The 25470-nt window shown below is 54.5% G+C and overlaps 1 protein-coding gene across 6 annotated transcripts in view; it reads right to left on the bottom strand.

Annotated features, from left to right (window-relative positions):
• The window catches only part of DNAH7 (dynein axonemal heavy chain 7), a 165802-nt gene that overhangs the window by 19172 nt on the left and 121160 nt on the right, over positions 1–25470 (bottom strand). For all 6 annotated transcript variants that reach the window (XM_029069034.2, XM_029069035.2, XM_029069036.2 and 3 more), the window contains 8 exons: positions 24516–24701; positions 19861–20024; positions 17293–17447; positions 15453–15643; positions 12417–12550; positions 10118–10453; positions 7825–7951; positions 1742–1936 (listed from right to left, as the gene is read on the bottom strand). In XM_029069034.2, coding sequence (XP_028924867.1) covers positions 1742–1936; positions 7825–7951; positions 10118–10453; positions 12417–12550; positions 15453–15643; positions 17293–17447; positions 19861–20024; positions 24516–24701 — 1488 coding nt within the window. The remainder of the gene's footprint in view (positions 1–1741; positions 1937–7824; positions 7952–10117; positions 10454–12416; positions 12551–15452; positions 15644–17292; positions 17448–19860; positions 20025–24515; positions 24702–25470) is intronic.

The raw sequence follows: 25470 nt of genomic DNA, 5'->3' as shown, positions 1-25470 counted from the left end.
GACGACCCCGTGTCTCCCCCGGCGCTTAAAACAGTGCTCGGCACAGGGTAAGCGCTGAACAGATACCGTCATTAATAGTATCACGATGGGTGGGGGGAGACTGACAGCCATACAAATAAACAGAAGGCGATAGACGTAAAATGAGGGATGTGGCCGGGAGCGGGGTGGGACTGGGACGGGGGAGGAAGAAAGGGAGCGAGTCGGGACGACGCGGAAGGGAGCGGGAGCGGAAGGGAGGAGGGTGCAGGCAGGGAAGGCTTCCCGGAGGAGATGGGCCTTCGATTAGTATATATATTTTATGACCCTATTAATTCTGTGGACGAGGTGTCCACCCCCTTGATTCCACGTATCGTGATGATGTCGTCTCGTTTCCGTCCGTCCGTCTCCCCCCCGGTTAGACCGCGAGCCCGTCGTCGGGCGGGGACGGTCTCTCTCTGTGGCCCAGTTGTCCGTTGCAAGCGCTTAGCACGGCGCTCTGCGCGGAGTAAGCGCCCAATAAATACAATTGAATGGATGGATGATAAGGCCCGGAAGGGAGAGTCGTCGTCCGGCGGATTGGAAGACCTCCCTCTCTTCCTCGCCCTCCCTCTCCTCTCCGTCCCCCCGACCCCCCAGCTGCCCCCCAACCCCGTCCTCTCCTCCCTCCCGACCCCCCCCCCCGCCCCCCCCCGGGTCCCAACCCCCTCCCCGACCGCCCCGCCGGAGCCCACGGCCTCATCGGCCTCCCGGGACGGTTCCGTGGCCGCTCGTGCGAGGGACGGCAGGATGATACTCACCCTCGGAGGCACAGATGATAACGCCTTAATGGCACGGTTGGGCCTTTGCCACCCGCCAAGGCCCGGGGTAGTTCTCCCCGAAAGGCCGGGGGGTGGGAGAACAGGGAGTCAAGCCCCGTTTGACCCACGAGGAAACTGTCTGGGGCGCTAACGACGGGGCTGGGCGTCCCCTGTGGGACAGGGACTGGGTCCCACCTAATTCCCCTGCAATAATAATAGCGATGACGGTATCTGTTAAGCGCTTCCTAGGTGCCGAGCACCGTTCTAAGCGCCGGGGGAGAGCCGGGGTCATCGGGCCGTCCCCCGTGGGGCTCCCGGTCTTCATCCCCCTTTTCCAGATGAGGGAACCGAGGCCCAAGAGAAGTGAAGTGACTCGCCCAAAGTCACCCGGCTGACAATAATAAGGTTGGTATCCGTTAAGCGCTCGCTAGGTGCCGAGCGCCGTTCTAAGCGCCGGGGGAGATGCGGGGTCATCGGGTTGTCCCGCGTGGGGCTCCCGGTCTTCATCCCTACTTTCCAGATGAGGTCACTGAGGCCCGGAGAAGTGAAATGATCCGTCCACGGTCCCACAGCCGACCGGGGGCGGAGCTGGGATTAGAACCCGTGACCTCCGACTCCCAGGCCCGGCCTCCTGCCACTGAGCCGCATTGCTTCTGGTGGCTATTTAACTTCCCCCGTGTTTGACCCCCCTCAGTAAGCGCTTACTAAATAGCCACAGAAAGCAGAAAGCAGCTTCCGGCCCGCCCCCACCCCCGGCCTGCCGGCCCTCTGTTTGACCCCCGGTGAGCGCTTACCAGATAGCCACAGAAAGTAGAAATAGCTTCCGGCCCGCCCCCACCCCCGGTCTGCCGGCCCTGCGTTTGACCCCCACTAAGCGCTTACCAAATAGCCACGGGAAGCAGAGAGCAGGTCCCGGGCCGCCCCCACCCCCGGTCCGCCGGCCCCCGCGCCCGCCGGGCGCTCACCAAGCTGTCGTACACCACTTTCCAGCCGTCCTTGAGCCGCATGAAGTCCCGGCGGAGGCCTCGGAAGGCGGGCAGGGCGTCGAGGCGGCAGACCTCGTCCCAGGACTTCTGGGGGAGCCAGGGGCAGGGGTTGGAGTGCGGGTTGTGCAGCCCGATGCCGCCCGTCAGCAGAAACCTCCACTCCACCGGGTCGATCTGCGGGGAGAAGCCAGAACGCGGGCCCTTCTTCACTCCTCGGGGCCTCGGTTCCCTCGTCGCTTCTCCCCTCGGCCCACATTCGTCTGCTGTGTGACCTTGGTCGAGTCACGTCTCTTCCCTGCTCCGTCAGATGGGCATGAATAATAATAATAACGTTGCTATCCGTTAAGCGCTCGCTACGCGCCGAGCACCGTTCTAAGCGCCGGGGGAGATACGGGGTCGTCGGGTCGTCCCCCGCGAGGCTCCCGGTCCTCCTCCCCGTTTGACAGATGAGATAACCGAGGCCCAGAGAAGTGAAGCGACTCGCCCCCGGTCACCCAGCTGACGAGTGGCAGGGCCGGGATTCGAACCCACGACCTCCGACTCCCAAGCCCGGCCTCTTTCCGCTGAGCCACGAAGACCGCGAGCCCCACGGGGCACCGCCTGATCTCCTTCTATCCGCCCCCCCCCCCAGCGCTTAGAACGGTGCTTGGCACGTAGTAAGCGCTTAACAGAGGCCATCGTTATTATTAGTGAAATCCGGAGCGTGGGTCCGGCAGGCGGAAGGTCACGGGTTCCAATCCCAGCCCTGCTGCTTAATACTAATAATCATGATAATGATGGTGCTTGTTAAGCGCTTACTCTGTGCCTGGCACTGTTCTAAGCGCTGAGGGAGATACAAGGTCATCCGGTTTGGACGCGGTCCCCGTCCCACAAGGGGCTCACGGTCCTAATCCCCATTTGACAGATGAGGGAACTGAGGCCCAGAGAAGAGACATGACTCGACCAAGGTCACACAGCGGACAAATGAGGTGCAGCGCGGCTCAGTGGAAAGAGCCCGGGCTTGGGAGTCAGAGGTCATGGGTTCGAATCCCGGCTCTGCCCCTCGGCAGCCGGGTGACCGTGGGCGAGTCGCTTCACTTCTCCGGGCCTCAGTTCCCTCATCTGTCAAATGGGGATGAAGACTGTGAACCTCACGTGGGACAACCTGATGACCGCGGCTCAGTGGAAAGAGCACGGGCTTTGGAGTCGGAGGTCATGGGTTCGAATCCCGGCCCCGCCACTCGTCAGCTGGGTGACTGCGGGCGAGTCACTTCACTTCTCTGGGCCTCGGTGACCTCATCTGGAAAATGGGGATGAAGACCGGGAGCCCCACGTGGGACGACCTGATTTCCCTGTGTCTCCCCCAGCGCTTAGAACGGCGCTCGGCACATAGTAAGCGCTTAACAGATACCGACGTTACCGACATTATTATGACTCTGTATCTCCCCCAGCGCTTAGAACAGTGCTCTGCACAGAGTGAGCGCTTAAATACCAACATTAAATGTCTGCTAAAAGCAGCATGGCCTAGGGCTCAGAGCCCGGGTCTGGGAGTCAGAAGGTCATGGGTTCTAATCCCAGCTCCGCCACGTGTCCGCTATGTGACCTTAGGTCCCTTCCCTTCTCTGGGCCTCAGTTCCCTCATCTGGAAAATGGGGATGGAGACCGTGAGCCCCACCTGGGACGGGGACCGGGTCCAACCCGATCTGCTTGTACCCACCCCGGCGCTTAGTAGAGTGCCTGGCACATAGCGAAGCACTTCGCAAATACCGTTACACCTGGCAGGGCCGGGATGAGAACCCCCGACCTTCCGACTCCGTCTGCTGTGAGACCTCGGGCAAGTCACGTCACTTCTCTGGGCCTCGGTTCCCTCGGCTGTCAAACGGTGATGGAGGCCGGGAGCCCCACGGGGGACGGGGGACGGGGGACGGCGTCCAATCCCCGTATCCACCTCAGTGCTTAGTACAGCTCCCGGCACACAGTAAACGCTCGGCAAATACTACGATATTTTGTAGTATTTGGGGGATGGAGCTTGTGAGCCCCACGTGGGACCACCCGATGACCTTGTATCCCCCCCCCGGCGCTTGGAACAGTGGCTCGGCACATAGTAAGCGCTTAACAAAGACAACATTATTATTAACTATGCACTTTTAACAAACAGTGCAATTATTATAATTAACAATAAACAGACACATTCCCTGCCCTCAACCAGCTTAGAGTCTAGAGACAGTAAAGCCTTGAATGGTCACCCCTAGACGGTGAGCTTATTCTGGACAGGAAACATATTCAATCGTAGTTATCGAGCGCTTACTGTGTGCAGAGCACTGGACCAAGCGCTTGGAATGGACAATTGGGCAACAGACAGAGACGATCCCCGCCCAATGACGGCTTACGAGTCACTTAACTTCTCTGTGCCTCAGTGACCTCATCGGTAAAACGGGGATGAAGACTGTGAGCCTCATGTGGGACAACCCGATTGCCCTGTATCTCCCCCAGCACTCAGAACAGTGCTCAGCACATAGTAAGCGCTTAACAAATACCAACATTATTATCATCATTATTAATCAAAACCTATCGGTTCGATTTATTTCTCTTTATCCCCCTTTCCTTGTTTTGCTGCCTGTCTGCCCCCTTCTCGACCGTGAGCCGGCTGCGGACGGGGATGGTGTCTCCTCCTTGCTCAGTGGGACTTTCCAACCGCTCAGTACAGCGCTCCGCACACGGTAAGCGCTCCATAAATACGGCCGAATGAATTAACGAATGCCATAGAGTGCTTGGCACGTAGTAATAAGAATAATAATAATAACGTCGGTATTTGTTAAGCGCTTACGACGTGCAGAGCACTGTTCTAAGCGCTGGGGGAGATACAGGTCGTCCCACGTGAGGCTCACAGTCTTCATCCCCGTTTTCCAGATGAGGGAACTGAGGCGCAGAGAAGTGAAGTGACTTGCCCGCGGTCACAGCTGACTAGTGGCCGAGCCGGGGATTCGAACCCTCGACCTCCGACTCCCAAGCCCGGGCTCTTTCCACTGAGCCACGCTGCTCCGTAGTGAGCGCTTCACGAATACTCTCCCAGGCGCTCGGTCCAGTGATCCGCACGTATCTCCATTATGGGCACCCGGTGGAACGCGTTCACTCACACATTTAGAAGGGCGCTCTGCCCACAGTGAGCGCTCAAGCCATTCCATTAATTGGTGACTGATATATTTTTTCCCCCTTCAAAGCGGTCTCTCGCCTTTCCTCTAGACTGTCAGCTCCTCGTGGGCAGGGAGCGCGTCTGCTATATCGCTCCATTATCCTCCCCCAAGCGCTTAGTACGGTGTTCTGCACCCAGTAAGCGCTCGATAAATGCCACCGAATGGCCGATTGAAAGCACAAGGGCGATGCAGGAGGGAGGGGGCAGTTTCTTCAATACTAATAAGAATAATGTTGGTATCTGTTAAGCGCTTACTCTGTGCAGAGCACTGTTCTAAGCGCTGGGGGAGACACAAGGTCATCAGGACGCCCCACGTGGGGCTCACGGTCTCCCTCCCCGTTTTCCGGATGAGGGAACTGAGGCCCAGAGGAGTGAAGCGGCTCGCCCAGAGTCACACAGCCGACGAGCGGTGGAGCCGGGATTCGAGCCCGTGACCTCTGACTCCCAAGCCCGGCCTCTTGCCACTGAGCCACGCTGCTTCTCTGTTCGTAATAATAATAATAATAATAATGTTGGTATCTGTTAAGCGCTTACTAGGAGCGGAGCACTGTTCTAAGCGCTGGGGGAGATACAGGGTCATCGGGTGGTCCCGCGTGAGGCTCACAGTTTATAGATGAGGGAACTGAGGCCCAGAGAAGCGAAGTGACTCGCCCACAGTCACACGGCTGACCAGTGGCAGAGCCGGGAGTCGAACTCGTGACCTCTGACTCCGAAGCCCAGGCTCTTTACACTGAGCCACGCGTTCATTCGATGGTATTTATCGAGCGGTTCCTGTAAGTAGACACTTTACTAAGCACCTAGTTGACGTGAAGACAATCAGGGAAGCCTTCTTGGAGGAGATGTGCACATTCCAAGCGTTTAGTACAGTGCTCTGCACATTGTAAGCACTCAATAACTACTATGGAAGTAGAATATTGAACATTATTGCATTAGAGAAGCAGCGTGGCTAAGTGGAAAGAGCTGGACTTGGGAGTCAGAGGTCATGGGTTCTAATCCCGGTTCTGCCACTTGTCAGCTGTGTGACTTTGGGCAGGTCACTTCACTTCTCTGGGCCTCGGTGACCTCATCTGGAAAACGGGGATAAAGACCGGGAGCCCCAGGAGGGACAACCTAATTACCTTGTATCCACCCAGCGCTTGGAACGGTGCTCGGCACATAGAGAAGCAGCGTGGCTCAGTGGAAAGAGCCCGGGCTTGGGAGTCGGAGGTCATGGGTTCGAATCCCGCCTCCGCCCCTTGTCAGCTGGGGGACCGTGGGCGAGTCACTTCACTTCTCTGGGCCTCGGTTCCCTCATCTGTCAAATGGGGATGAAGACCGGGAGCCCCACGGGGGACGACCCGATGACCCTGGATCTCCCCCAGCGCTTAGAACGGTGCTCTGCACGTAGTAAACGCTTAACAGATACCAACAGTATTATTCTTATTATAGTAAGCGCTTAGCCAATACCAACATTATTAAATTATTATTATTGAATGAATGAATGAGCTGACTAGGTCTTTGAAGGAGGGGAGAGGGGTGGCTTGTCATATTTGACGGGGAGGCAGTTCCAGGTCAGGGGGAAAACGTGGGCGGAGAATTAGGACTAATTACTCATTACACTTTTCTCGTAGCGCTTAGAACAGTCCTTGGCACGTAGTAAGCGCTTAAGAAATAGCATTTAAAAAAACAGGCGAACGAAGAATTGATCTCAAATACGTTTTCTTCAAAAAGGAAATTGAAAAAAAAAAGGAAATGTCTGATATTACCGGTTTCTCGTCTCCGGTCATAACTTTCAGCTTTAATGTCCCTTGAAATGCAACTCTATTTAGGGTCATTTACAAGCATCTTTCAGAATGAAAGCCAGGTTTTCATAGTACACGCCCTTTTTAAAAGAATTCATTTTTTATCTACCTATTAATAGATAAATCTACTTTTTATCTACCTATCGTGGGAAGCAGCGCGGCTCAGTGGAAAGAGGCCGGGCTTGGGAGTCAGAGGCCATGGGTTCGAATCCCAGCTCTGCCACTTGTCAGCTGGGTGACCGTGGGCGAGTCACTTCGCTTCTCTGGGCCTCAGTTCCCTCCTCTGGAAAATGGGGATTAAAACTGTGAGCCCCACGTGGGACAACCCGATGATCCTGTATCTCCCCAAGCGCTTAGAACAGTGCTCTGCACGTAGTAAGCACTTAAGAAATACCAACATTATTAGGGAAGCAGCGTGGTTCAGTGGCAACAGGCCGGGCTTGGGAGTCAGTGGTCATGGGTTCGAATGCCGGCTCTGCCACCGGGCAGCTGGGGGACCGTGGGCGAGTCACTTCACTTCTCTGGGCCTCAGTGACCTCATCTGTAAAATGGGGATGAAGCCTGTGAGCCTCACATGGGACGACCCGATGACCCCGTATCTCCCCCAGCGCTTAGAACGGTGCTCTGCACACAGTAAGCGCTTAACAAATACCAACAACAACCAAAAAAATAGGCACGCAAAGACTTTTTACTCGCTCCCTCCAGGCCGGCAGCTCGTCGTGAGCGGGAACAGGGCCCTGTCCTGTCGTACCCTCCCGGGTGCCCACTACGGAGCTCGACGCCCGGGAAGCGCTCACCAAATACGACCGATCGACTGGCTTTCGGAAATCCGCTCTCTACCTGTGGATTTGGGGCATTCGATCTATTAAGTTTTTTGCGTTGAATCTATTAGCGCTCAACTGGTCTTCCACAGACGGTCAAGACAGCGGAGGCGGGGACGTCGGGAATTAGACCGTGAGCCCGTCACTGGGCAGGGACGGTCTCTATCTGTTGCCGAACTGGCCATTCCAAGCGCTTAGTCCGGCGCTCTGCACATAGTAAGCGCTCCATAAATACGACTGAATGAATGAATTCCGTGGGGTGAAGTGCCGGGGGGTTGGGGGACTCACCAACTTATCGTGGGTCATGAGATTTACGTTCAGACAGAAGGAGAAGAGCAACTTGTCCTTCTCAAAGAGCGAACGGCAAATGTTGACGTAGAGCGAGTACGTGAAGTGGTCCTGGAGAAGATGCAGCCTGAGGGGGGGCCGGCGGGGGGAAAAGGGAAAGGAAAAAAATTAATAACAATAATACCTTTCTCCATCCAGGGCACTTGGGAAAAATTATCGCCACCCACTTACGCCTCTGTCCTGTCACCACCCTCTCATGCCTCTGTCATTCTAATCAACTTGCCGCTCAGTTACCCTAAAGGCAATCGACGATCCCCAGGATTGGCCGTTCCAAGGCGCTTAGCCCAGTGCTCTGCACATAGTCGGCGCTCAATAAGTACCATCGAATGAATTGACTGGGTGAAAGGATACGGCGACGTTGCAGTGCCGTTTGGCTCCCAGATTGCTCGTAGTAATCGTAACGTCGGTATTCGTTAAGCGCTTACTATGCGTCGACCACTGTTTGAAGCACTGGAGTAATAATCGTAATAATGATGATGGTATTCGTTAAGCGCTTACTCCGTGCCGAGCACTGTGCTAAGCGCTGGGGGAGGTACAGGGTCACCGGGTTGTCCCACGGGGGGCTCACGGTCTTCGTCCCCATTTGAGAGATGAGGAAACTGAGGCCCAGAGAAGTGAAGAGGCTTGCCCAAGGTCACACAGCTGATGAGTGGCGGAGGCGGGATTAGAACCCGTCACCTCTGACTCCCAAGCCCGGCCTCTCGCCACTGAGCCTCGCTGCAATCTAATCAGGCGGGACACAGTCCCTGTCCCACGGGAGGCTCACAGTCTTAATCCCCATTTTCCAGATAATAATAATAATAATAATAGTAATCATGGTACTTGTCAAGTGCTTACTATGTGCCAAGCACTGTTCTAAACGCTGGGGTAGATACGAGTAAATCGGGTTGGACCCAGTCCCTCGTGGGACTCACACTCATTCATTCAGTCGGAGAAGCAGCGTGGCGCAGTGGAAAGAGCACGGGCTTCGGAGTCAGGGCTCATGAGTTCGAATCCCAGCTCTGCCACTCGTCGGCTGTGTGACCGTGGGCGAGTCACTTCACTTCTCTGTGCCTCAGTTCCCTCATCTGTAAAATGGGGATGAAGACCGTGAGCCCCACGTGGGACAACCTGATTCCCCTGTGTTTACCCCAGCGCTTAGGACAGTGCTCTGCACATCGTAAGCGCTTAACAGATACCGACATTATTATTATTATTATTTATTGAGCGCTTACCGTGCGCAGAGCACTGGGCTAAGGGTTTTGGAGAAGCAGCGCGGCTTAGCGGAAGGAGCACCGACTGGGGAGTCAGAGGCGGTGGGTTCTAATCCCGCCTCCGCCACCAGTCAGCTTGTGGGACCGTGGGCGAGTCACTTCACTTCTCTGGGCCTCAGTGACCTCAGCTGGAAAATGGGGATGAAGACCGGGAGCCCCACGGGGGACGACCTGATGACCCCGTATCTCCCCCAGCGCTTAGAACAGTGCCCGGCACATAGTAAGCGCTTAACGAATACCATCGTTATTATTATTACAGTGCCTGGAATGCAGTAAGCGCATAATATCTGTTGCCTTATTGTACATTCTAAGCGTTTAGTACAGTGCTCTGCACACAGTAAGCGCTCAATAAATACTATCGAATGAATGAATGAATGAACAAATGCCCACAGTTATGATTATTAATCGATTTCCTGAACCCTACGACGTCTCCGGTTTCTTTCTGGAATAAGGGCTGCTCGGTACTTTCCAGGGGCGTGGTCTGCACCCAGTAAGCGCTCAATAAATACGCCTCATTCCTTCTTTCGCTGGGGTTCATCGAGCGCTGACTGCGTGCGGACTAAACGCTTGGGAAGTACAGTTCGGAAAGAGCTAGAGCCCATCCCTGCCCAACGACGGCTCGCGGGCTCGGAGGTGGCGCTTAGGACAGCGCTCTGCGGCCAGTAAGGGCTCGCTAAATACGGCTGCGCTCCGTCCGGCGCTCAACAAACTCGGGGGGGGGGGAGGGGGGGGGCGTGAAATCCGCTCGAAAGGAGCGCGCTTCGGAGAGCGTCCGAGGGGCCCAGGCCACCTCTGTTTGTTCAGCCGTATCTATGGAGCGCTTCTGCTGTGCAGAGCACTGTACCGAGCGCCTGGAACGGACGACTCGGCGACGGATAGAGACCATCCCCGCCCGACGACGGGCCCGCGGTCTAATGGGGGGAGACGGGAGATGAGACGCCGTCTCTGGGCGGCGTTTCCCGCGGAGGCCCGGCCCGCACCTCGTCTGCACGACGTCGGACTTCTGCGAGTTCTCGATGGACAGGACGAACAGGTTGATGAACCAGGCGAGCGAATATTGATACATGGGCTCGATATTGGCCAGGTCGGCGATGGAGAAGAAGAGGATGGACGAGTGAACGGCGATGGGCCGGTAGCCCAGGCGCGTGGCGTCGATCTTCTTCTCCGTCTCCTCGGCCACGGCCTGCTTCTCGGAAATCTCGTTGGCCAGGACCTTGGAGGAGGACAGGACCTTGATGGCGGTCTCGTCTTCCAAGATGTTGCCCTCGGAAGACGAGAGGACTTCTAAGATCTTGTCTTCTATTTCTTTCAGCTGCCTGGAATAATGAAAGTCAACGCGTTTCCACCCGGCAGTCGACCGGGAGCCCCGAAGGCCACGGCGACCGGCCGGCGCTGACCGCGGGGGGCCGGGCGCCGCTCCGAGCGCCGGGGCGGACGCGAGGTCATCGGCTGGTTCCCCCCCCCCCCGCCGCCGGGCTCCCGGTCTCCCGTTTCCCGGGCGAGGTCGCCGGGGCCCGGAGAATAATAATAAGGTTGGTATCTGTTAAGCGCTCCCTCTTTATCCCTCTGGTAGGAAAGAACCCAGCTGGGGAAATATTTGCTCAATATTCCAAATCACTGGACTCATTTCCCGAGAAGCACCAAGGCCTAGCGGGTAAAGCCCGGGCCTGGGAGTCAGAGGTCGTGGGTTCTAATCCCGGGCTCCGCCACTCGTCTGCTGTGTGACCTTGGGCCAGTCCCTTCACTTCTCTGGGCCTCAGTTCCCTCATCTGCCAAGCAGGGATGAAGACTGTGAACCCCACGTGGGGCAACCTGATGATCTTGCATCTCCCCCAGCGCTTAGAACAGTGCTCGGCCCATAGTAAGCGCTTAACAAATACCGACATTATTATTATTATTATTCCCTGGGCCTCAGTTCCCTCATCTGTCAAATGGGGAGGAAGATTGTGAGCCCCCCGGGGGCTACCTGATGACCTCGTATCTCCCCCAGAGTTTAGAACAGTGCTTGGCGCATAGTAATCAGTTAATGAACACCCTCATTATTATTATTATTATTGTTCTCTGGGCCTCAGTTCCCTCATCTGTAAAACGGGGATGAAGACTGTGAGCCCCACGTGGGACAGGGGACTGCGTCCAACCTGATCCACGTGGATCCACCCCAGCGCTTAGAACAGTGCGTAAAGCAGTGTGGCTTAGTGGAAAGGGCCCGGGCTTGGGAGTCAGAGGTCGCGGGTTCCAATTCCGCCTCCACCACTTGTCAGCTGTGTGGCTTTGGGCAGGTCACTTCACTTCTCTAGAGAAGCAGCGTGGCTCAGTGGGAAGAGCCCGGGCGTGGGAGTCAGAGGTCGTGGGTTCGAATCCCGGCTCTGCCACTCGTCAGCTGGGTGACTGTGGGCGAGTCACTTCACTTCTCTGTGCCTCAGTTCCCTCATCTCTAAAATGGGGATTAACTGTGAGCCTCACGTGGGACCACCTGATGACCCTGTGTCTCCCCCAGCGCTTAGAACGGTGCTCTGCACATAGTAAGCGCTTAACCAATACCGACATTATTATTATTATCTTCTATCTTCCCCAGTGCTTAGAACAGTGCTCTGCACACAGTAAGAACTTAACCAATACCGACATTATTATTATTATTATTTTCTATCTCCCCAGCACTTAGAACAGTGCTCTGCACATAGCAAGCGCTTAACCAATACCAACATTATTATCTTCTATCTCCCCCAGCGCTTAGAACAGTGCTCCGTACATAGTAAGCGCATAACCAATACCGACATTATTATTATTATTATTGTTCTCTGGGCCTCAGTTCCCTCCTCTGTCAAATGGGGACGAAGACCGTGAGCCCCACGGGGGACCGCCTGATGACCTTGGATCCCCCCCAGCGCTTAGAACGGCGCCTAATAAGCGCTTTACCGACGCCATCGTTACGATTATTATTATAATCGAATTCCCCGATGAGATTGTAAGCCCGTCAAACGGCAGGGACCGTCTCTATCTGTCGGCGACTTGTTCATTCCAAGCGCTCGGTCCGGTGCTCTGCACCTAGTAAGCGCTCGATAAATACTATCGAATGAATGAACGATTATCGGCACATACTAAGCGCTTCGCCGAGGCTGTTACTAGTGTCACTGTTTTCGCATCTCAGGTTACGTCTCCGACTCCGTGAAGGGCACCCGACGGTTGGGAGAGCCAAGGCCGGTGGCCGGGCCGCGTGCCGGACCCCCGGTGTGTCGGCCGCCCCTCCGCCGCGACGCCGGCGGACCCCGGGGTGGGGACCTTTTGTTCTCGGCTCCTTGGAGGATGAGGGCCTGCTTCTCGTCCTCCAGATCGGGTCTCTCGCGGGCCACCACGATGCCCAGCAGCTGATCCTGCATCCCTTCCGGGGTGATCATGAAGTTCAGTAACGTCACCTGAGGAGGAGAGACCCGACGGGCGGCACCTTGGCGACGTGGCCTGGTAGGAACCCGTCGCTGGGTGGGGACTGTCTCTATCGGTTCCCGAACCCTTCTTTCCTAACGCTCAGTAGAGCGCTCTGCGCGCGGTGAGCGCTCGATAAATACGAAGGGATTTATCCACTGATTGAATGAATATGAAGCAGTGTGGCTCAGTGGAGAGAGCCCAGGCCGGGGATTCAGAGCGGGGGCGGCGAGGAGGGCTTTCAAGGCCACGGTGAAGAGTCTCGCTTAGAAGCCGCACGGCCTGATGGACAGCCCCAGGGCCTGGGAGGCAGAAGGCCGTGGGTTCTAATCCCGGCTCCGCCACTCGTCTGCGGCTCTGCCCCTTGTCAGCTGTGTGACTGCGGGCAAGTCACTTCACCTCTCTGTGCCTCAGTTCCCTCATCTGGAAAATGGGGGTGAAGACTGGGAGCCCCACGTGGGACAGGGACTAGATCCAACCTGATGAGCTTGGATCTATCCCAGCGCTTAGGACAGTGTCTGGCACGGAGTAATAATAATAATAATGATGAGGGTGACATTTGTTAAGACCTTACTATGTGCCAAGCACTAAGCGCTGACAAATACCATGATGATCATTATTATCAGAGAAGCAGCGTGGCTTAGTGGAAAGAGCCCGGGCTTGGGAATCAGAGGTCGGGGCTCCGCCACCTGACTGCTGCGTGACCTTGGACAAGTCACTTCTCTTCTCTGGGCCTCAGTGACCTCATCTGTAAAATGGGAGTTAAGACTGTGAGCCCCACGTGGGGACGATCCGGTTGCCTTGTATCTACCCAAGTGCTTAGAACAGTGCTCGGCCCATAGTGAGCGCTTAACAAAGACCACAGTTATCATTATTATGCAGCGTGGCTCAGTGGAACGAGCCCAGGCTTGGGAGTCAGAGGTCACGGGTTCGAATCCCGGCTCTGCCACTTGTCAGCTGGGTGACCGTGGGCGAGTCACTTCACTTCTCTGGGCCTCAGTTCCCTCATCTGTAAAATGGGGATGAAGACTGTGAGCCTCAGGTGGGACAACCTGATTACCCAGTGTCCACCCCAGCGCTTAGAACAGTGCTCTGCACAGAGTAGGCGCTTAACAAATACCAACATTATTATTAAAGATCCTTAGGCCCCCACCTTAGGCTGATAATGTAAGTAGGAGGGAGAACAGGAACTGAATCCCCATTTTGCAGATGAGGGAACTGAGGCCCAGGGAAGTGATGTGACTCGCCCAAGGTCCCACAGCAGGCAAGTGGCGGAGCCGGGATTAGAACCCACGACCTCTGACGCTCAGGCCCGGCCTCTTTCTATTAGGCCTTTCCACTTGCCGGTTTTGGGAATCTCTGCCGAATCACTTCACTTTTCTCGCCCTTGTTTTCCTCCTCTGTTAAATACCCGTCCGCTCTTCCCCTCAACATGGGGAAGAGCTGATTATCTTGTATTTACCCCAGATTTTATTAGTATTAACAATAATAATAATAATGATATTTGCATCAGGCGCCGTACTAAGCGCTTGGGGAGAGGATTCAAGCAAATCGGGTGGGACACAGTCCCTGTTCCAAATGGGGCTCCCGGCCTCCATCCCCGTTTTCCAGATGAGGGAACTGAGGCCCAGAGAATTAACGATGGTATTTGTGAAGCGCTTACTAGGTGCCAAGTACTGTACTAAGCGCTGGGGTGGATACAAGAAACGGAGGTCACCCGGCGGACAAGCGGCAGAGCCGGAATTAGAACCCTTGACCATCTGACTCCCAGGTCCCCGGCTCTATCCGCTCTGCCATGCTGATTAATGACCAAAAGGTACCACTTGAGGAGAAAAAAAAGGAGACAGCCTCAAATTCTTAGCAGAAGAAGAAGAATAATTTGGTATTTGTTAAGCGCTTACTATGTGCAGAGCACTGTTCTAAGCGCCGGGGGAGATACAGGGTCATCAGGTTGTCCCACGTGAGGCTCGCAGTCCTAAGCAGCGTGGCTCAGTGGAAACAGGCCGGGCTTAGAAGCCAGAGGTCATGGGTTCGAAGCCCGGCTCTTCCACCTGTCAGCTGTGTGACCGTGGGCGAGTCACTTCACTTCTCTGGGCCTCAGTTCCCTCACCTGTCAAATGGGGATGAAGACTGTGAGCCTCACGGGGGACAAGCTGATGACCCTGTCTCTCCCCCAGCGCTTAGAACGGTGCTGGGCACATAGTAAGCGCTTAACAGATACCAACATTATTATTAATCCCTATTTTACAGATGAGGTAACTGAGGCAAATCAGTAAAAATACTAATAATCCCAGCTCTGTGACTTGTCGACTGGGTGACCTTAGGCGAGTCACTTCCCTTCTCTGGGCCTCAGTTCCCTCATCTGGAAAACGGGGATGGAGACCGGGAGCCCCACGGGGGACGGGGACGGCATCCAACCCGATTTGCTTGTACCCACCCCGGCGCTTAGTACAGGGCCTGGCCCCAAGTAAGCGCATAAGAAATACCATCATAATCGGTATTGTTGTATTACATTGTTAATAGCGATATTATCGTAGTGTTATTATTAGAAGCAGCGTGGCTCGGTGGCAAGACCCCGGGCTTGGGAGTCAGAGGTCATGGGTTCTAATCCCGGCTCTGCTGCCAGCTGGGTGACTCTGGGCAAGTCACTTTGCTTCTGTGTCCCTCAGTGACCTCATCTGGAGAATGGGGATGAAGACCGTGAGCCCCACGTGGGACAACCTGATGACCGGCTATCTCCCCGCAGTGCTTAGAACGGTGCTCGGCACATAGTGAGCGCTCAACAGAGACCAACATGATTATTACTATTAAGGGTCAGCGCGAGAGAGCGAGAGAGCAGCGTGGCTTCCTCCCCTCCCCCCGGGGCCGGGCGGGGGGTGGACGGCGTCCGCTGACCTTGACGGAGGTCTCGGGGAGGTAGTGAGGATTGCGGAGCTTGGTGGTGATGTAGAAGCGGAAATCGGCCGCGTACTCGATGGTGGAGTCGCCGAGGCGGATGCAGGTGCTCCCTCCCTGCTTGAACGTCTGCTTCAGGAGCAGCGACTCCAAGATGGGGTCCAGCTCCTCCCCGACGTTCTCCAGCAGCACTGGAAACGGAGGGACCGGCCCGGTCAACCCGTGGGACGTACTGAGCGCTCGCCGGGCGCCGGGACCGCCTCACGGGCCGTCGGGCGACGAGGCCTTCGATGGAGCGGACCTGGACGGGGTTTGGAAGCGGAGGAGCGGCGGGGCTCAGGGGCAACAGCCCGGGGCTGGGAGTCAGAGGACGCGGGTTCTAATCCCGGCCCCGCCGTTCGTCTGCTGGGTGACCTTGGGCCGGCCGCTTCGCTGCTCTGGGCCTCAGTGACCTCATCTGGCAAATGGGGCTTCATTCATTCATTCAATAGTATTTATTGCGCGCTTACAATGTGCAGAGCACCGGACCAAGCGCTCGGAACGAACGAGTCGGCGACAGACAGAGACGGTCCCCGCCGTCCGACGGGCGCACGGTCCGATCGGGGGAGACGGACGGACGAGAACGACGGCGATAGATAGAGTCGGGGGGAGGGACGTCTCGTAAGAACGGTGGCGACTGAATAGAATCGAGGCGATGTCCGTTTCATTAACAAAATAAATAGGGTGATGAAAATATATACAGTTGAGCGGACGAGTACGGTGCCGAGGGGATGGGAAGGGAGAGGGGGATGAAGACTTGAGCCCCACGTGGGACAACCCGATGACCTGGGATCTCCCCCAGCGCTTAGAACGGTGCTTGGCACAGAGTAAGCGCTTAACAAATACCACGATAATAAGTCATTCATTGTAAGACTGTGTCTACCAACTCCGTTGCACTGTGCTCTCCAAGCGCTTAGAACAGTGCTCTGCACCAGTAAGTGCTCAATAAATACGACCGGCCGATCACCCTCTAGCCTCTAAGCTCCCGTGAGCTCGCTGGGGGCAGGGACTGTGTCTACCCACTCAGTTGCACTGTCCTCACCCAAGCGTCTAGTACAGTGCTCTGCAAACAAGTAGTATCTATAATTCTATTTATCTCTTTTGAAGCCTATCTACTTGTTTCGTTGAATGTCTCCCCCTTCTAGACCGTGAGCCCATCGTTGGAGGGGGGGATCGTCTCTATCTGTTGCCCAATTGTCCATTCCACGCGTTTAGTACAGTGCTCTGCACAGAGTAAGCGCTCAATAAATACGATTGGATGAATGAACGGATGCATACAAGTAAGAGCTCAATAAATACCGCCGACTGATTGATTTGCCGGATGCAGCCGTCCCTCTACCCTGTAATCTCGTTCCGGGCAGAGAGCGTGTCTGCCCACTCTGTTGCATTGTGCTCCCTTATTCATTCATTCCATCGTCTTTACCGAGCGCTTACTGTGTGCAGAGCACTGTACTAAGCGCTTGGAAAGGACCATTGATTCTATTCATCTTGAGTCTATCGATTGCCATTGTTCTTGTCTGTCCGTCTCCCCCGCCTAGACCGTGCGCCCGTCAAAGGGCAGGGACCGTCTCCGTTACCGATGTGTCCATTCCGAGCGCTTGGTCCAGTGCTCTGCACATAGTAAGCGCTCAATAAATACTACTGAATGAATGAACCATTGGGCAACAGAGAGAGAGACCATCGCCAAGCCCAGTGCTGAGCCCACAGGAAGCGCTGGATCAATCGCGCTGACGGACTGGTGGACGGACGGAGCGGGACGGCCCTGGGGGGGCGGCGGGGGCGGGGGCGGATCCCCCCTCACCCGGGGTTCCGAACTGGATGCAGTTTTCCAGGGTCCTCACGTAATCGGAATCGCTCAGTTTGATGATGTGGAGGCTGTTGGCCTTCTCCATGTTCTTCACCCATTTGTTGGACTGACCCTGGGGGTCGATCATCAGCGGCCACCTCCGCGCGTTCCTGGAGCGAAAGGATGGCACTCATAAGGGCCGTGGCTCACTGAGAACCAGCGGGGCTCAGGGGCAAGGGGCCGGGCTTGGGAGGCGTGGGTTCTAATCCCGCCTCCGCCACTGGTCAGCTGGGTGACTGTGGGCAAGTCACTTCACTTCTCTGGGCCTCACTGACCTCATCTGAAACAGGGGGGTGAAAACTGGGAGCCCCACGTGGGACGACCCGATCACCTTGTAGATACTTAGAACAGTGCTTGGCACGTAGTAAGCGCTTAACAAACACCATTATTATTATTATTAGTGGCAAGAGGCCGGGCTTGGGAGTCAGAGGTCGTGGGTTCGAATCCCAGCTCTGCCACTCGTCAGCTGGGTGACCGTGGGCAAGTCACTTCGCTTCTCTGGGCCTCAGGGACCTCATCTGGAAAACGGGGATAAATAATAGTGTTGGTATTTGTTAAGCGCTCACTATGTGCCAAGGACTGTTCTAAGCGCTGGGGGGGGGGGGGGGAGGGTCAACAGGTTGTCCCACGTGAGGCTCACAGTCTTCATCCCCATTTTACATAAAATAAAGACTGTGAGCCCCACATGGATAAAGGATAAAGACGGTGAGCCCCACGTGGGACAACCTGATGACCTTGTATCTACCCCAGGGCTTAGAACAGTGCTCGGGACATAGGAAGTGCTTGACAAACGTCATCGTTATTGTTATTATTATTGGTTAAGCGCTTACTATGTGCCAGGCACTGTACTAAGCACTGGGGTGGATAGAAGTGAATGGGGTTGGACAAGGGGTCTGTCCCACCTGGGGTTCACAGGGCAGGAAAGAAGAGGGGCCAACTGTCATGGTGGGCTTCCCGCTGGACACTGTGCTGAACACTGTGCTGAGCGTCGGGCCGAGCACAGTGCCGAGTGCCAGGGGAAGGGCTCGGCTTGGTCGGATTGAATGCCGACCCCGGCTCCCACGGGGCTCACAGTCTCCTGGAATCGTGGCTTTGCCGCAGAAATAATAATAATGATAATTCTGGCATTTGTTAAGTGCTTACTACGTGCCAGGTGGCGTAGATCAGTGGAAAGAGCCCAGTCTTGGGAGTCAGAGGTCATGGGTTCGAATCCCGCTTTGCCACTTGTCAGCTGTGTGACTGTGGGCAAGTCATTTAACTTCTCTGGGCCTCAGTTACCTCATCTGTAAAATGGGGATTAACTGTGAGCCTCACGTGGGGCAAGCTGATTACTCTATACCTACCCCAGCGCTGAGAACAGTGCTGCACATAGTAAGCGCTTCACAAATACCACCATTATTATTACTAAGCGCTGGGGTGGATACAAGGAAATGGGATTGGACACAGTCCCGGTCCCGTGTGGGGCTCACGGTCTCAATCCCCATTTTACAGATGATGTCACTGAGGCCCAGAGAAGTGATGCGACTTGCCCAAGTCCACCCAGCAGACGAGTGGTGGAGGCAGGATTAGAACCAAGGACCTTTCGACTCCCAGGCCGGTGCTCTGCCCAACAAGCCAGGCTGCTCCCCTAATAGAGAAGTGGCGGGGTCTAGAGGGAAAAGCCCAGGTCGGGGACGCTGAAGGGCCCGGGTTCTCATCCCAGCTCCGCCACCTATCTGCTGGGTGACCTTGGGCAAGTCACTTTCCTTCTCTGGGCCTCCGCTCTCCCGTTCTCCCTCCTACTTAGATTGTGAGCCCCACGCGGGACAGGGGCTGTGTCCAGTCTAATTCACTTTTAGCCACCCCAGCGCTTAAAACAGTGTTGGACACAAAGTAAGTGCTTAACAGATTCCATCAGAAAAAACAAAAAACAAAAAGAAAAAGAAGTGTGGCCTAGTGGGTTGACCCCGGGCCTGGGAGTCAGAAGACCTGGGTTCTAATCCCAGGCCTGCCACGTCTGCTGTGTGACCTTGGGCAAGTCACTTCACTTCTCTCGGCAAGATGGGGATGAAGACTGTGAGCCCCAGGTGGGACGGGGACTGTGTCCGACCTGATTAGCTCGGATCGCCCCCCAGCGCTTAGTACAGTGTCTGGCACGTAGTAAGCACTTAACAAGCACCATTAAAAAAAAAAAAGCCTTTCAGTCTCCATCCAGTCAATCATATTTATTGAGCGCTGACTATGTGCGGAGCACTGTACTAAGCACTTGGGAGAGGACAATAGAACAATAAACAGACACATTCCCTGCCCCCAGTGAGCTTACAGTGTAGAGGGCGACACAGACAGCAATAGAAATAAAGAAATGAGGGACGTGGACGTAAACGGTGCGGGGCTGGGAAAGGGGGGATGAAGAAAGGGCGCGAGTCGGGGCGATGCGGAAGGGAGCGGGAGAAGAGACGAGGAGGGTGCAGTCAGGAAGACCTCCTGGAGGAGGCTCTGAAGGGCAGTTGTTGAGCAGAGGGAGGGGAGGTGGGCGGGTCTTACATGATGATGATCCCGTTGTCGATAGAGAAGGAGTCGGAAGGCAGGCCGGCGATCGTCCACGTCCGGATCTTCACCGGCTCCCCCAGGGTGCTCGTCAGGGAGTAGTCCTCCGAGCACGGGATATCTCGGTTCTTACAGAGGATCGCCCACTCCTTCGTTTGGTTCTGGGAGACACGGACGGACAGAGAGACACAGAGAGAGAAAGAGAGAGGCCAAAGATCGGACTGGACGGAAGAGTTGTTGAAGCGGTGGTCGTGGGGTGGTGCTAGTTGTAGTAGCGGTGGTCGTACTAAGAGGTAGTGGTTGGAGTAGTGGTAGTGTAGTAGCGGTGGGCGTGCTGCTGCTGGTTGTCCTAACGTTAAGGAGCAGCGTGGCTCAGTGGAAAGAGCCTGGGCTTGGGAGTCAGAGGTCATGGGTTCGACTCCCGGCTCTGCCACTTGGCAGCCGGGTGACTGTGGGCGGGTCACTTCACTTCTCTGGGCCTCAGTTCCCTCATCTGGAAAAGGGGGATTAACCGTGAGCCTCACGCGGGACAACCTGATGACCCCGTATCCACCCCAGCGCTTAGGACAGTGCTCGGCACAGAGTAAGTGCTTAACAAAGACCAACATTATTACTAATAGTGGTGCTGGTCGGAGTAACGTTAAGTAGTGGTAGAAGTGATGCTTGTAGTAATGTGAAGTAGCGATAGAAGTGGTGCTTGTTGTAGTAACGTTAAGTAGTGGTGGTACTGGTGCTCATTGTAGTACCGTTAAATAGTGGAAGCGGTGGTGCGTGACGGAGTAGTGTTTAATAGCGGTACTAGTGGTGCTTGTTGTGGTAATATTAAGTAGAGGTAGGAGTGGTGCTTGTACTAATCTTTAGTACTGGTGATAGTGGTACTTTTAGGAATGTTAAAGAGTGGTAGGAGTGGTGCCTGTAGTAATGTTAAATAGTGGCGATAGCGGTGCTTGTAGTAACGTTAAATAGTGGCAGAAGTGGTGCTTGTTGTAATAATGTTAAGTAGTGGTAGAAGAGGTGCTTGTACTAATGTTTAGCGCTGGTGAGAGCGGTGCTTGTAGGAATGTTAAATAGTGGAAGAAGTGGTGCTTGTACTAATGTTTAGCACTGGTGAGAGCGGTGCTTGTAGGAATGTTAAACAGTGGTAGGAGTGGTGCTCGTTGTAGTAACGTTAAGTAGTGGTGCTAGCGGTGCTTGTCGTCAAGTTAAATAGTGGCAGAAGTGGTGCTTGTTGTAATATTCATTCATTCATTCATTCAATAGTATTTATTGAGCGCTTACTAGGTGCAGAGCACTGCACTAAGCGCTTGGGATGAACAAGTCGGCAACAGATAGAGACGGTCCCTGCCGTCTGACGGGCTTACGGTCTGATCGGGGGAGACGGACGGACGAGAACGATGGCGATAGATAGAGTCGAGGGGAAGAACGTCTCGTAAAACCCGAATGGCGACTGAATAGAATCGAGGCGATGTACAATTCATTAACAAAATAAATAGGGTGACGGAAATATATACGGTCGAACGGACGAGTACAGTGCTGAGGGGAGGGGAAGGGAGGGGGGAGGAGCGGAGGGAAAGGGGGAAAAGAGGGTTTAGCTGCGGAGAGGCGAAGGGGGGGGCGGTAGAGAGAGTAGAGGGAGAAGAGGAGCTCGGTCCGGGAAGGCCTCTCGGAGGAGGTGAGTTTTCAGTAGGGTTTCGAAGAGGGGAAGAGAATCAGTCTGGCGGAGGCGAGGAGGGAGGGCGTTCCGGGACCGCGGGAGGACACGGCCCGGGGGTCGACGGCGGGACGGGCGAGAACGGGGGACGGCGAGGAGGCGGGAGGCGGAGGAGTGGAGCGTGCGGGGTGGGCGGGAGAAAGAGAGAAGGGAGGAGAGGTAGGAAGGGGCGAGGTGACGGAGAGCCTCGAAGCCCAGAGTGAGGAGTTTTTGTTTGGAGCGGAGGTCAACGGGCGACCGCTGGAGTCGTTTAAGAAGGGGAGTGACATGCCCAGATCGTTTCTGCGGGAAGATGGGCCGGACAGCGGAGTGAAGAATAGACCGGAGCGGGGCGAGAGAGGAGGAAGGGAGGTCAGAGAGAAGGAAGGGAGGTCAGAGAGACTGTTAATAATGTTAAGTAGTGGTAGGAGTGGTGCTTGTACTAATGTTTAGTACTGGTGATAGTGGTACTTGTAGTAATGTTAAACAGTGGTAGGAGTGGTGCTTGTAGTTATGTTAAATAGTGGTAGCGGTGTTGCTTGATGGAGTAGTGTTTAGTAGCTGTAATAGTGGTGCTTGTTGTAGTAATGTTAAGTAGTGGTAGGAGTGGCGCTTGTACTAATGTTTAGTCCTGGTGATAGTGGTGCTTGTAGGAATGTTAAAGAGTGGTAGGACTGATGCTTGTTGTAGTAATGTTAAGTAGTGGTGATAGTGGTGCTTGTAGTAATGTTAAGTAGTGGTAGAAGTGGTGCTTGTACTAATGTTTAGTGCTGGTGAGAGTGCTGCTTGTAGGAATGTTAAATAGTGGAGGAAGTGGTGCTTTTAGTAATGTTTAACAGTGGTGATAGTGGTGCCTGTAGTAACGTTAAATAGTGGCAGAAGTGGTGCGTGTTGTAATAATGTTAAGTAGTGGTAGGAGTGGTGCTTGTACTAATGTTTAGTACTGGTGAGAGTGGTGCTTGTAGGAATGTTAAAGAGTGGTAGGACTGATGCTTGTTGTAGTAATGTTAAGTAGTGGTGATAGTGGTGCTTGTAGTAATGTTAAGTAGTGGTAGAAGCGGTGCTTGTACTAATGTTTAGTACTGGTGAGAGTGGTGCTTGTGGTGATGTTAAAGAGTGGAAGAAGTGGTGCTTGTAGTAATGTTAAACAGTGGTAGGAGTGGTGCTCGTTGTAGTAACGTTAAGTAGTGGTGCTGGCGGTGCTTGTCGTCACGTTAAATAGTGGCAGAAGTGGTGCTTGTTGTAGTAATGTTAAGTAGTGGTAGAAGTGGTGCTTGTACTAATGTTTAGTACTGGTGAGAGTGGTGCTTGTAGAAATGTTAAAGAGTGGAAGAAGTGCTGCTTGTAGTAATGTTAAAGAGTGGTAGGAGTGGTGCTCGTTGTACTGACGTTAAGTAGTGGTGCTGGCGGTGCTTGCCGTCACGTTAAATAGTGGCAGAAGTGGTGCTTGTTGTAGTAATGTTAAGTAGTGGTAGAAGTGGTGCTTGTACTAATGTTTACCACTGGTGATAGTGGTGCTTGTAGAAATGTTAAAGAGTGGAAGAAGTGGTGCTTGTGGTAATGTTAAAGAGTGGGAGGAGTGGTGCTCGTTGTAGTGACGTTAAGTAGTGGTGACGGCGGTGCTTGCCGTCCCGTGAAACAGTGGCAGAAGTGGTGCTTGCTGTAATAATGTTAAGTAGTGGTAGGAGTGGTGCTTGGAGTGACGTTAGATAGTGGTAGAAGTGGTGTTTGTTGGAGTAACGTTAAGTAAGGGTAGCAGTGGTGCTGGTTATAGTAACATTAAGTAGTGGTAGAAGTGGTGCTTGTTGCAGTAGCGGTTAAGTAGTGGTAGCAGTGGTGCTTGTGGCAAGAGGCCGGGCTTGGGAGCCAGAGGACGTGGGTTCTAATCCCGGCTCCCCCACTTGTCTGCTGTGTGACCTCGGGCGAGTCATTTAACCTCTCTGGGCCTCAGTGACCTCATCTGTCAAATGGGGATGAAGACTGTGAGCCCCACACGGGACAACCCGATGACCCTGTATCTCCCCCAGGGCTTAGAACAGTGCTTGGCACATAGTAAGCGCTTAACAAATACCATCATTATTATCATCATTATTATTAATAGTGGTGCTTGTTGTAGTAATGTTAAGTAGTGGTAACAGTGGCGCTTACAGTAATGCTAAGAAGTGGTAGTTTATTCAATAGTATTTATGGAGCGCTTCCTATGTGCAGAGCACTGGACTAAGCGCTTGGAATGGACAATTCGGCAACAGATAGAGACCGTCCCTGCACAGGTGGTGCTTGTTGCAATAGTGGTAAGTAGAGGTAGCAGTGGTGCTTGATGGAGTAGTGTTTAGTAGTGGTAGCATACTAGTAGTTGTTTTAATTACACTTATGTCCATATCTGTAATTTATTTATTTCTATTCATTCAATAGTATTTATTGAGCACTCACTATGTGCAGAGCACTGGACTAAGCGCTTGGAATGGACAATTCGGGCGACAGAGAGAGACGATCCCTGCCCAATGACGGGTTCACAGTCTACATCTGTCTCCCCCCGCTAATAATGTTGGTATTTGTTAACCGCTTACTCTGTGCAGAGCACTGTTCTAAACGCTGGGGGAGATCCAGGGTCATCGGGTCGTCCCACGTGAGGCTCACAGTTAATCCCCATTTTACAGATGAGGGAACTGAGGCCCAGAGAAGTGAAGTGACTCGCCCACAGTCACCCGGCTGACCAGTGGCAGAGCCGGGAGTCGAACCCATGACCCCTGACTCCGGAGCCCAGGCTCTTTCCACTGAGCCACGCTGCTAGACTGTCAGCTCGTCGTGGGCAGGGAATGTGTCTGTCTATTATTGTGTCGTCCTCTCCCAAGCGCTCAGTCCAGCGCTCGGCAAAGAGCGAGCGCTCAGTAGACGGGGTTGACGGCCCGACCGCCCGAGCGAGTGACCGTCCGAGGGCGACGGGTGTCCCCGGCGTGCTCACCTGGCGGTAGCTGGAGGTGAAGGCGCCCAGGTAGGCGACGACCCCGGCGGAGATGAGGATGTCCCCGGTCAGGTTGACGTAGAGGCGGCCCAGGTCGCAGGCCGTCTGGTTCCAGCGGGATTTCTCGCCCCCGAGGCCTCCGATCAGCTGCTCCGCTCGCACCAGCTTCTTGCTGCACAGGTCCACCTAGGAGACCCGAACCAGGCCGGCGGGGCTGTGGAGGCCCGGCCTCCGGCTCGGGGGAGGCCTGCTCTCCGCCCGACCTCGCCGTCCGGGTCTTTCGGGAGACGGAGGGGGGTCCGGGCCAGGGGCGGGATGTGAGCTAGGGGGGCTTCCTTTGAACCGCTCGGGGGCCTTCAAATCCACGGGGCGGACAGAGATGACGCGTCGAATAGTGGACGTGATAGAGGTGGAGTTACGTTATCCATAATAACAGTAACAACTGTGGTATTTGTTAATTGCTTACTATGTACCAGGCACTGTATTAAGCCCAGGGGTGGATACAAACAAATCAGGTTGGTTCCCCCTCTAGACTGTTAGCTTCTCATGGACAGGGAATGTGTCTGTTTATTGTCCTATCGTACTCTCCCAAGTGCTCTGCACACAGTAAGTGCTCAATAATTACAATTGAATGAATGAATAAACGCTAACCTTTTCACTGTACCTCAATTCGTCCGTCCCGCCGCTGAGCTCATACCCATATCCTATCTCTAACCCAAAGTGCCCTCTCCCTCCTCATATCAGACAGATAATTGCTCTCCCCGCTTCAAAGCCTTATTGAGGTCCCGTCTCCTCCAAGAAGACTTCCCTGACTAAGCCCCCCTTTTCTTCTTCTCCCGCTCCCTTCTGAGTGGCTCTTACTTGCTCCTTCATTATGATATGGTAGATATCTGTCTATATCCGGTATTTATTTATGTATATATTTATTTATATTAATGCCTGTCTCCCCTTCTAG

Source organism: Ornithorhynchus anatinus, chromosome 7, assembly GCF_004115215.2.
Source record: "Ornithorhynchus anatinus isolate Pmale09 chromosome 7, mOrnAna1.pri.v4, whole genome shotgun sequence".
Classification (NCBI taxonomy): Eukaryota; Metazoa; Chordata; class Mammalia; order Monotremata; family Ornithorhynchidae; genus Ornithorhynchus; species Ornithorhynchus anatinus.
The sequence above is the reverse complement of the archived record's forward strand: the minus strand, read 5'-3'. Positions and strand labels throughout refer to the sequence as shown.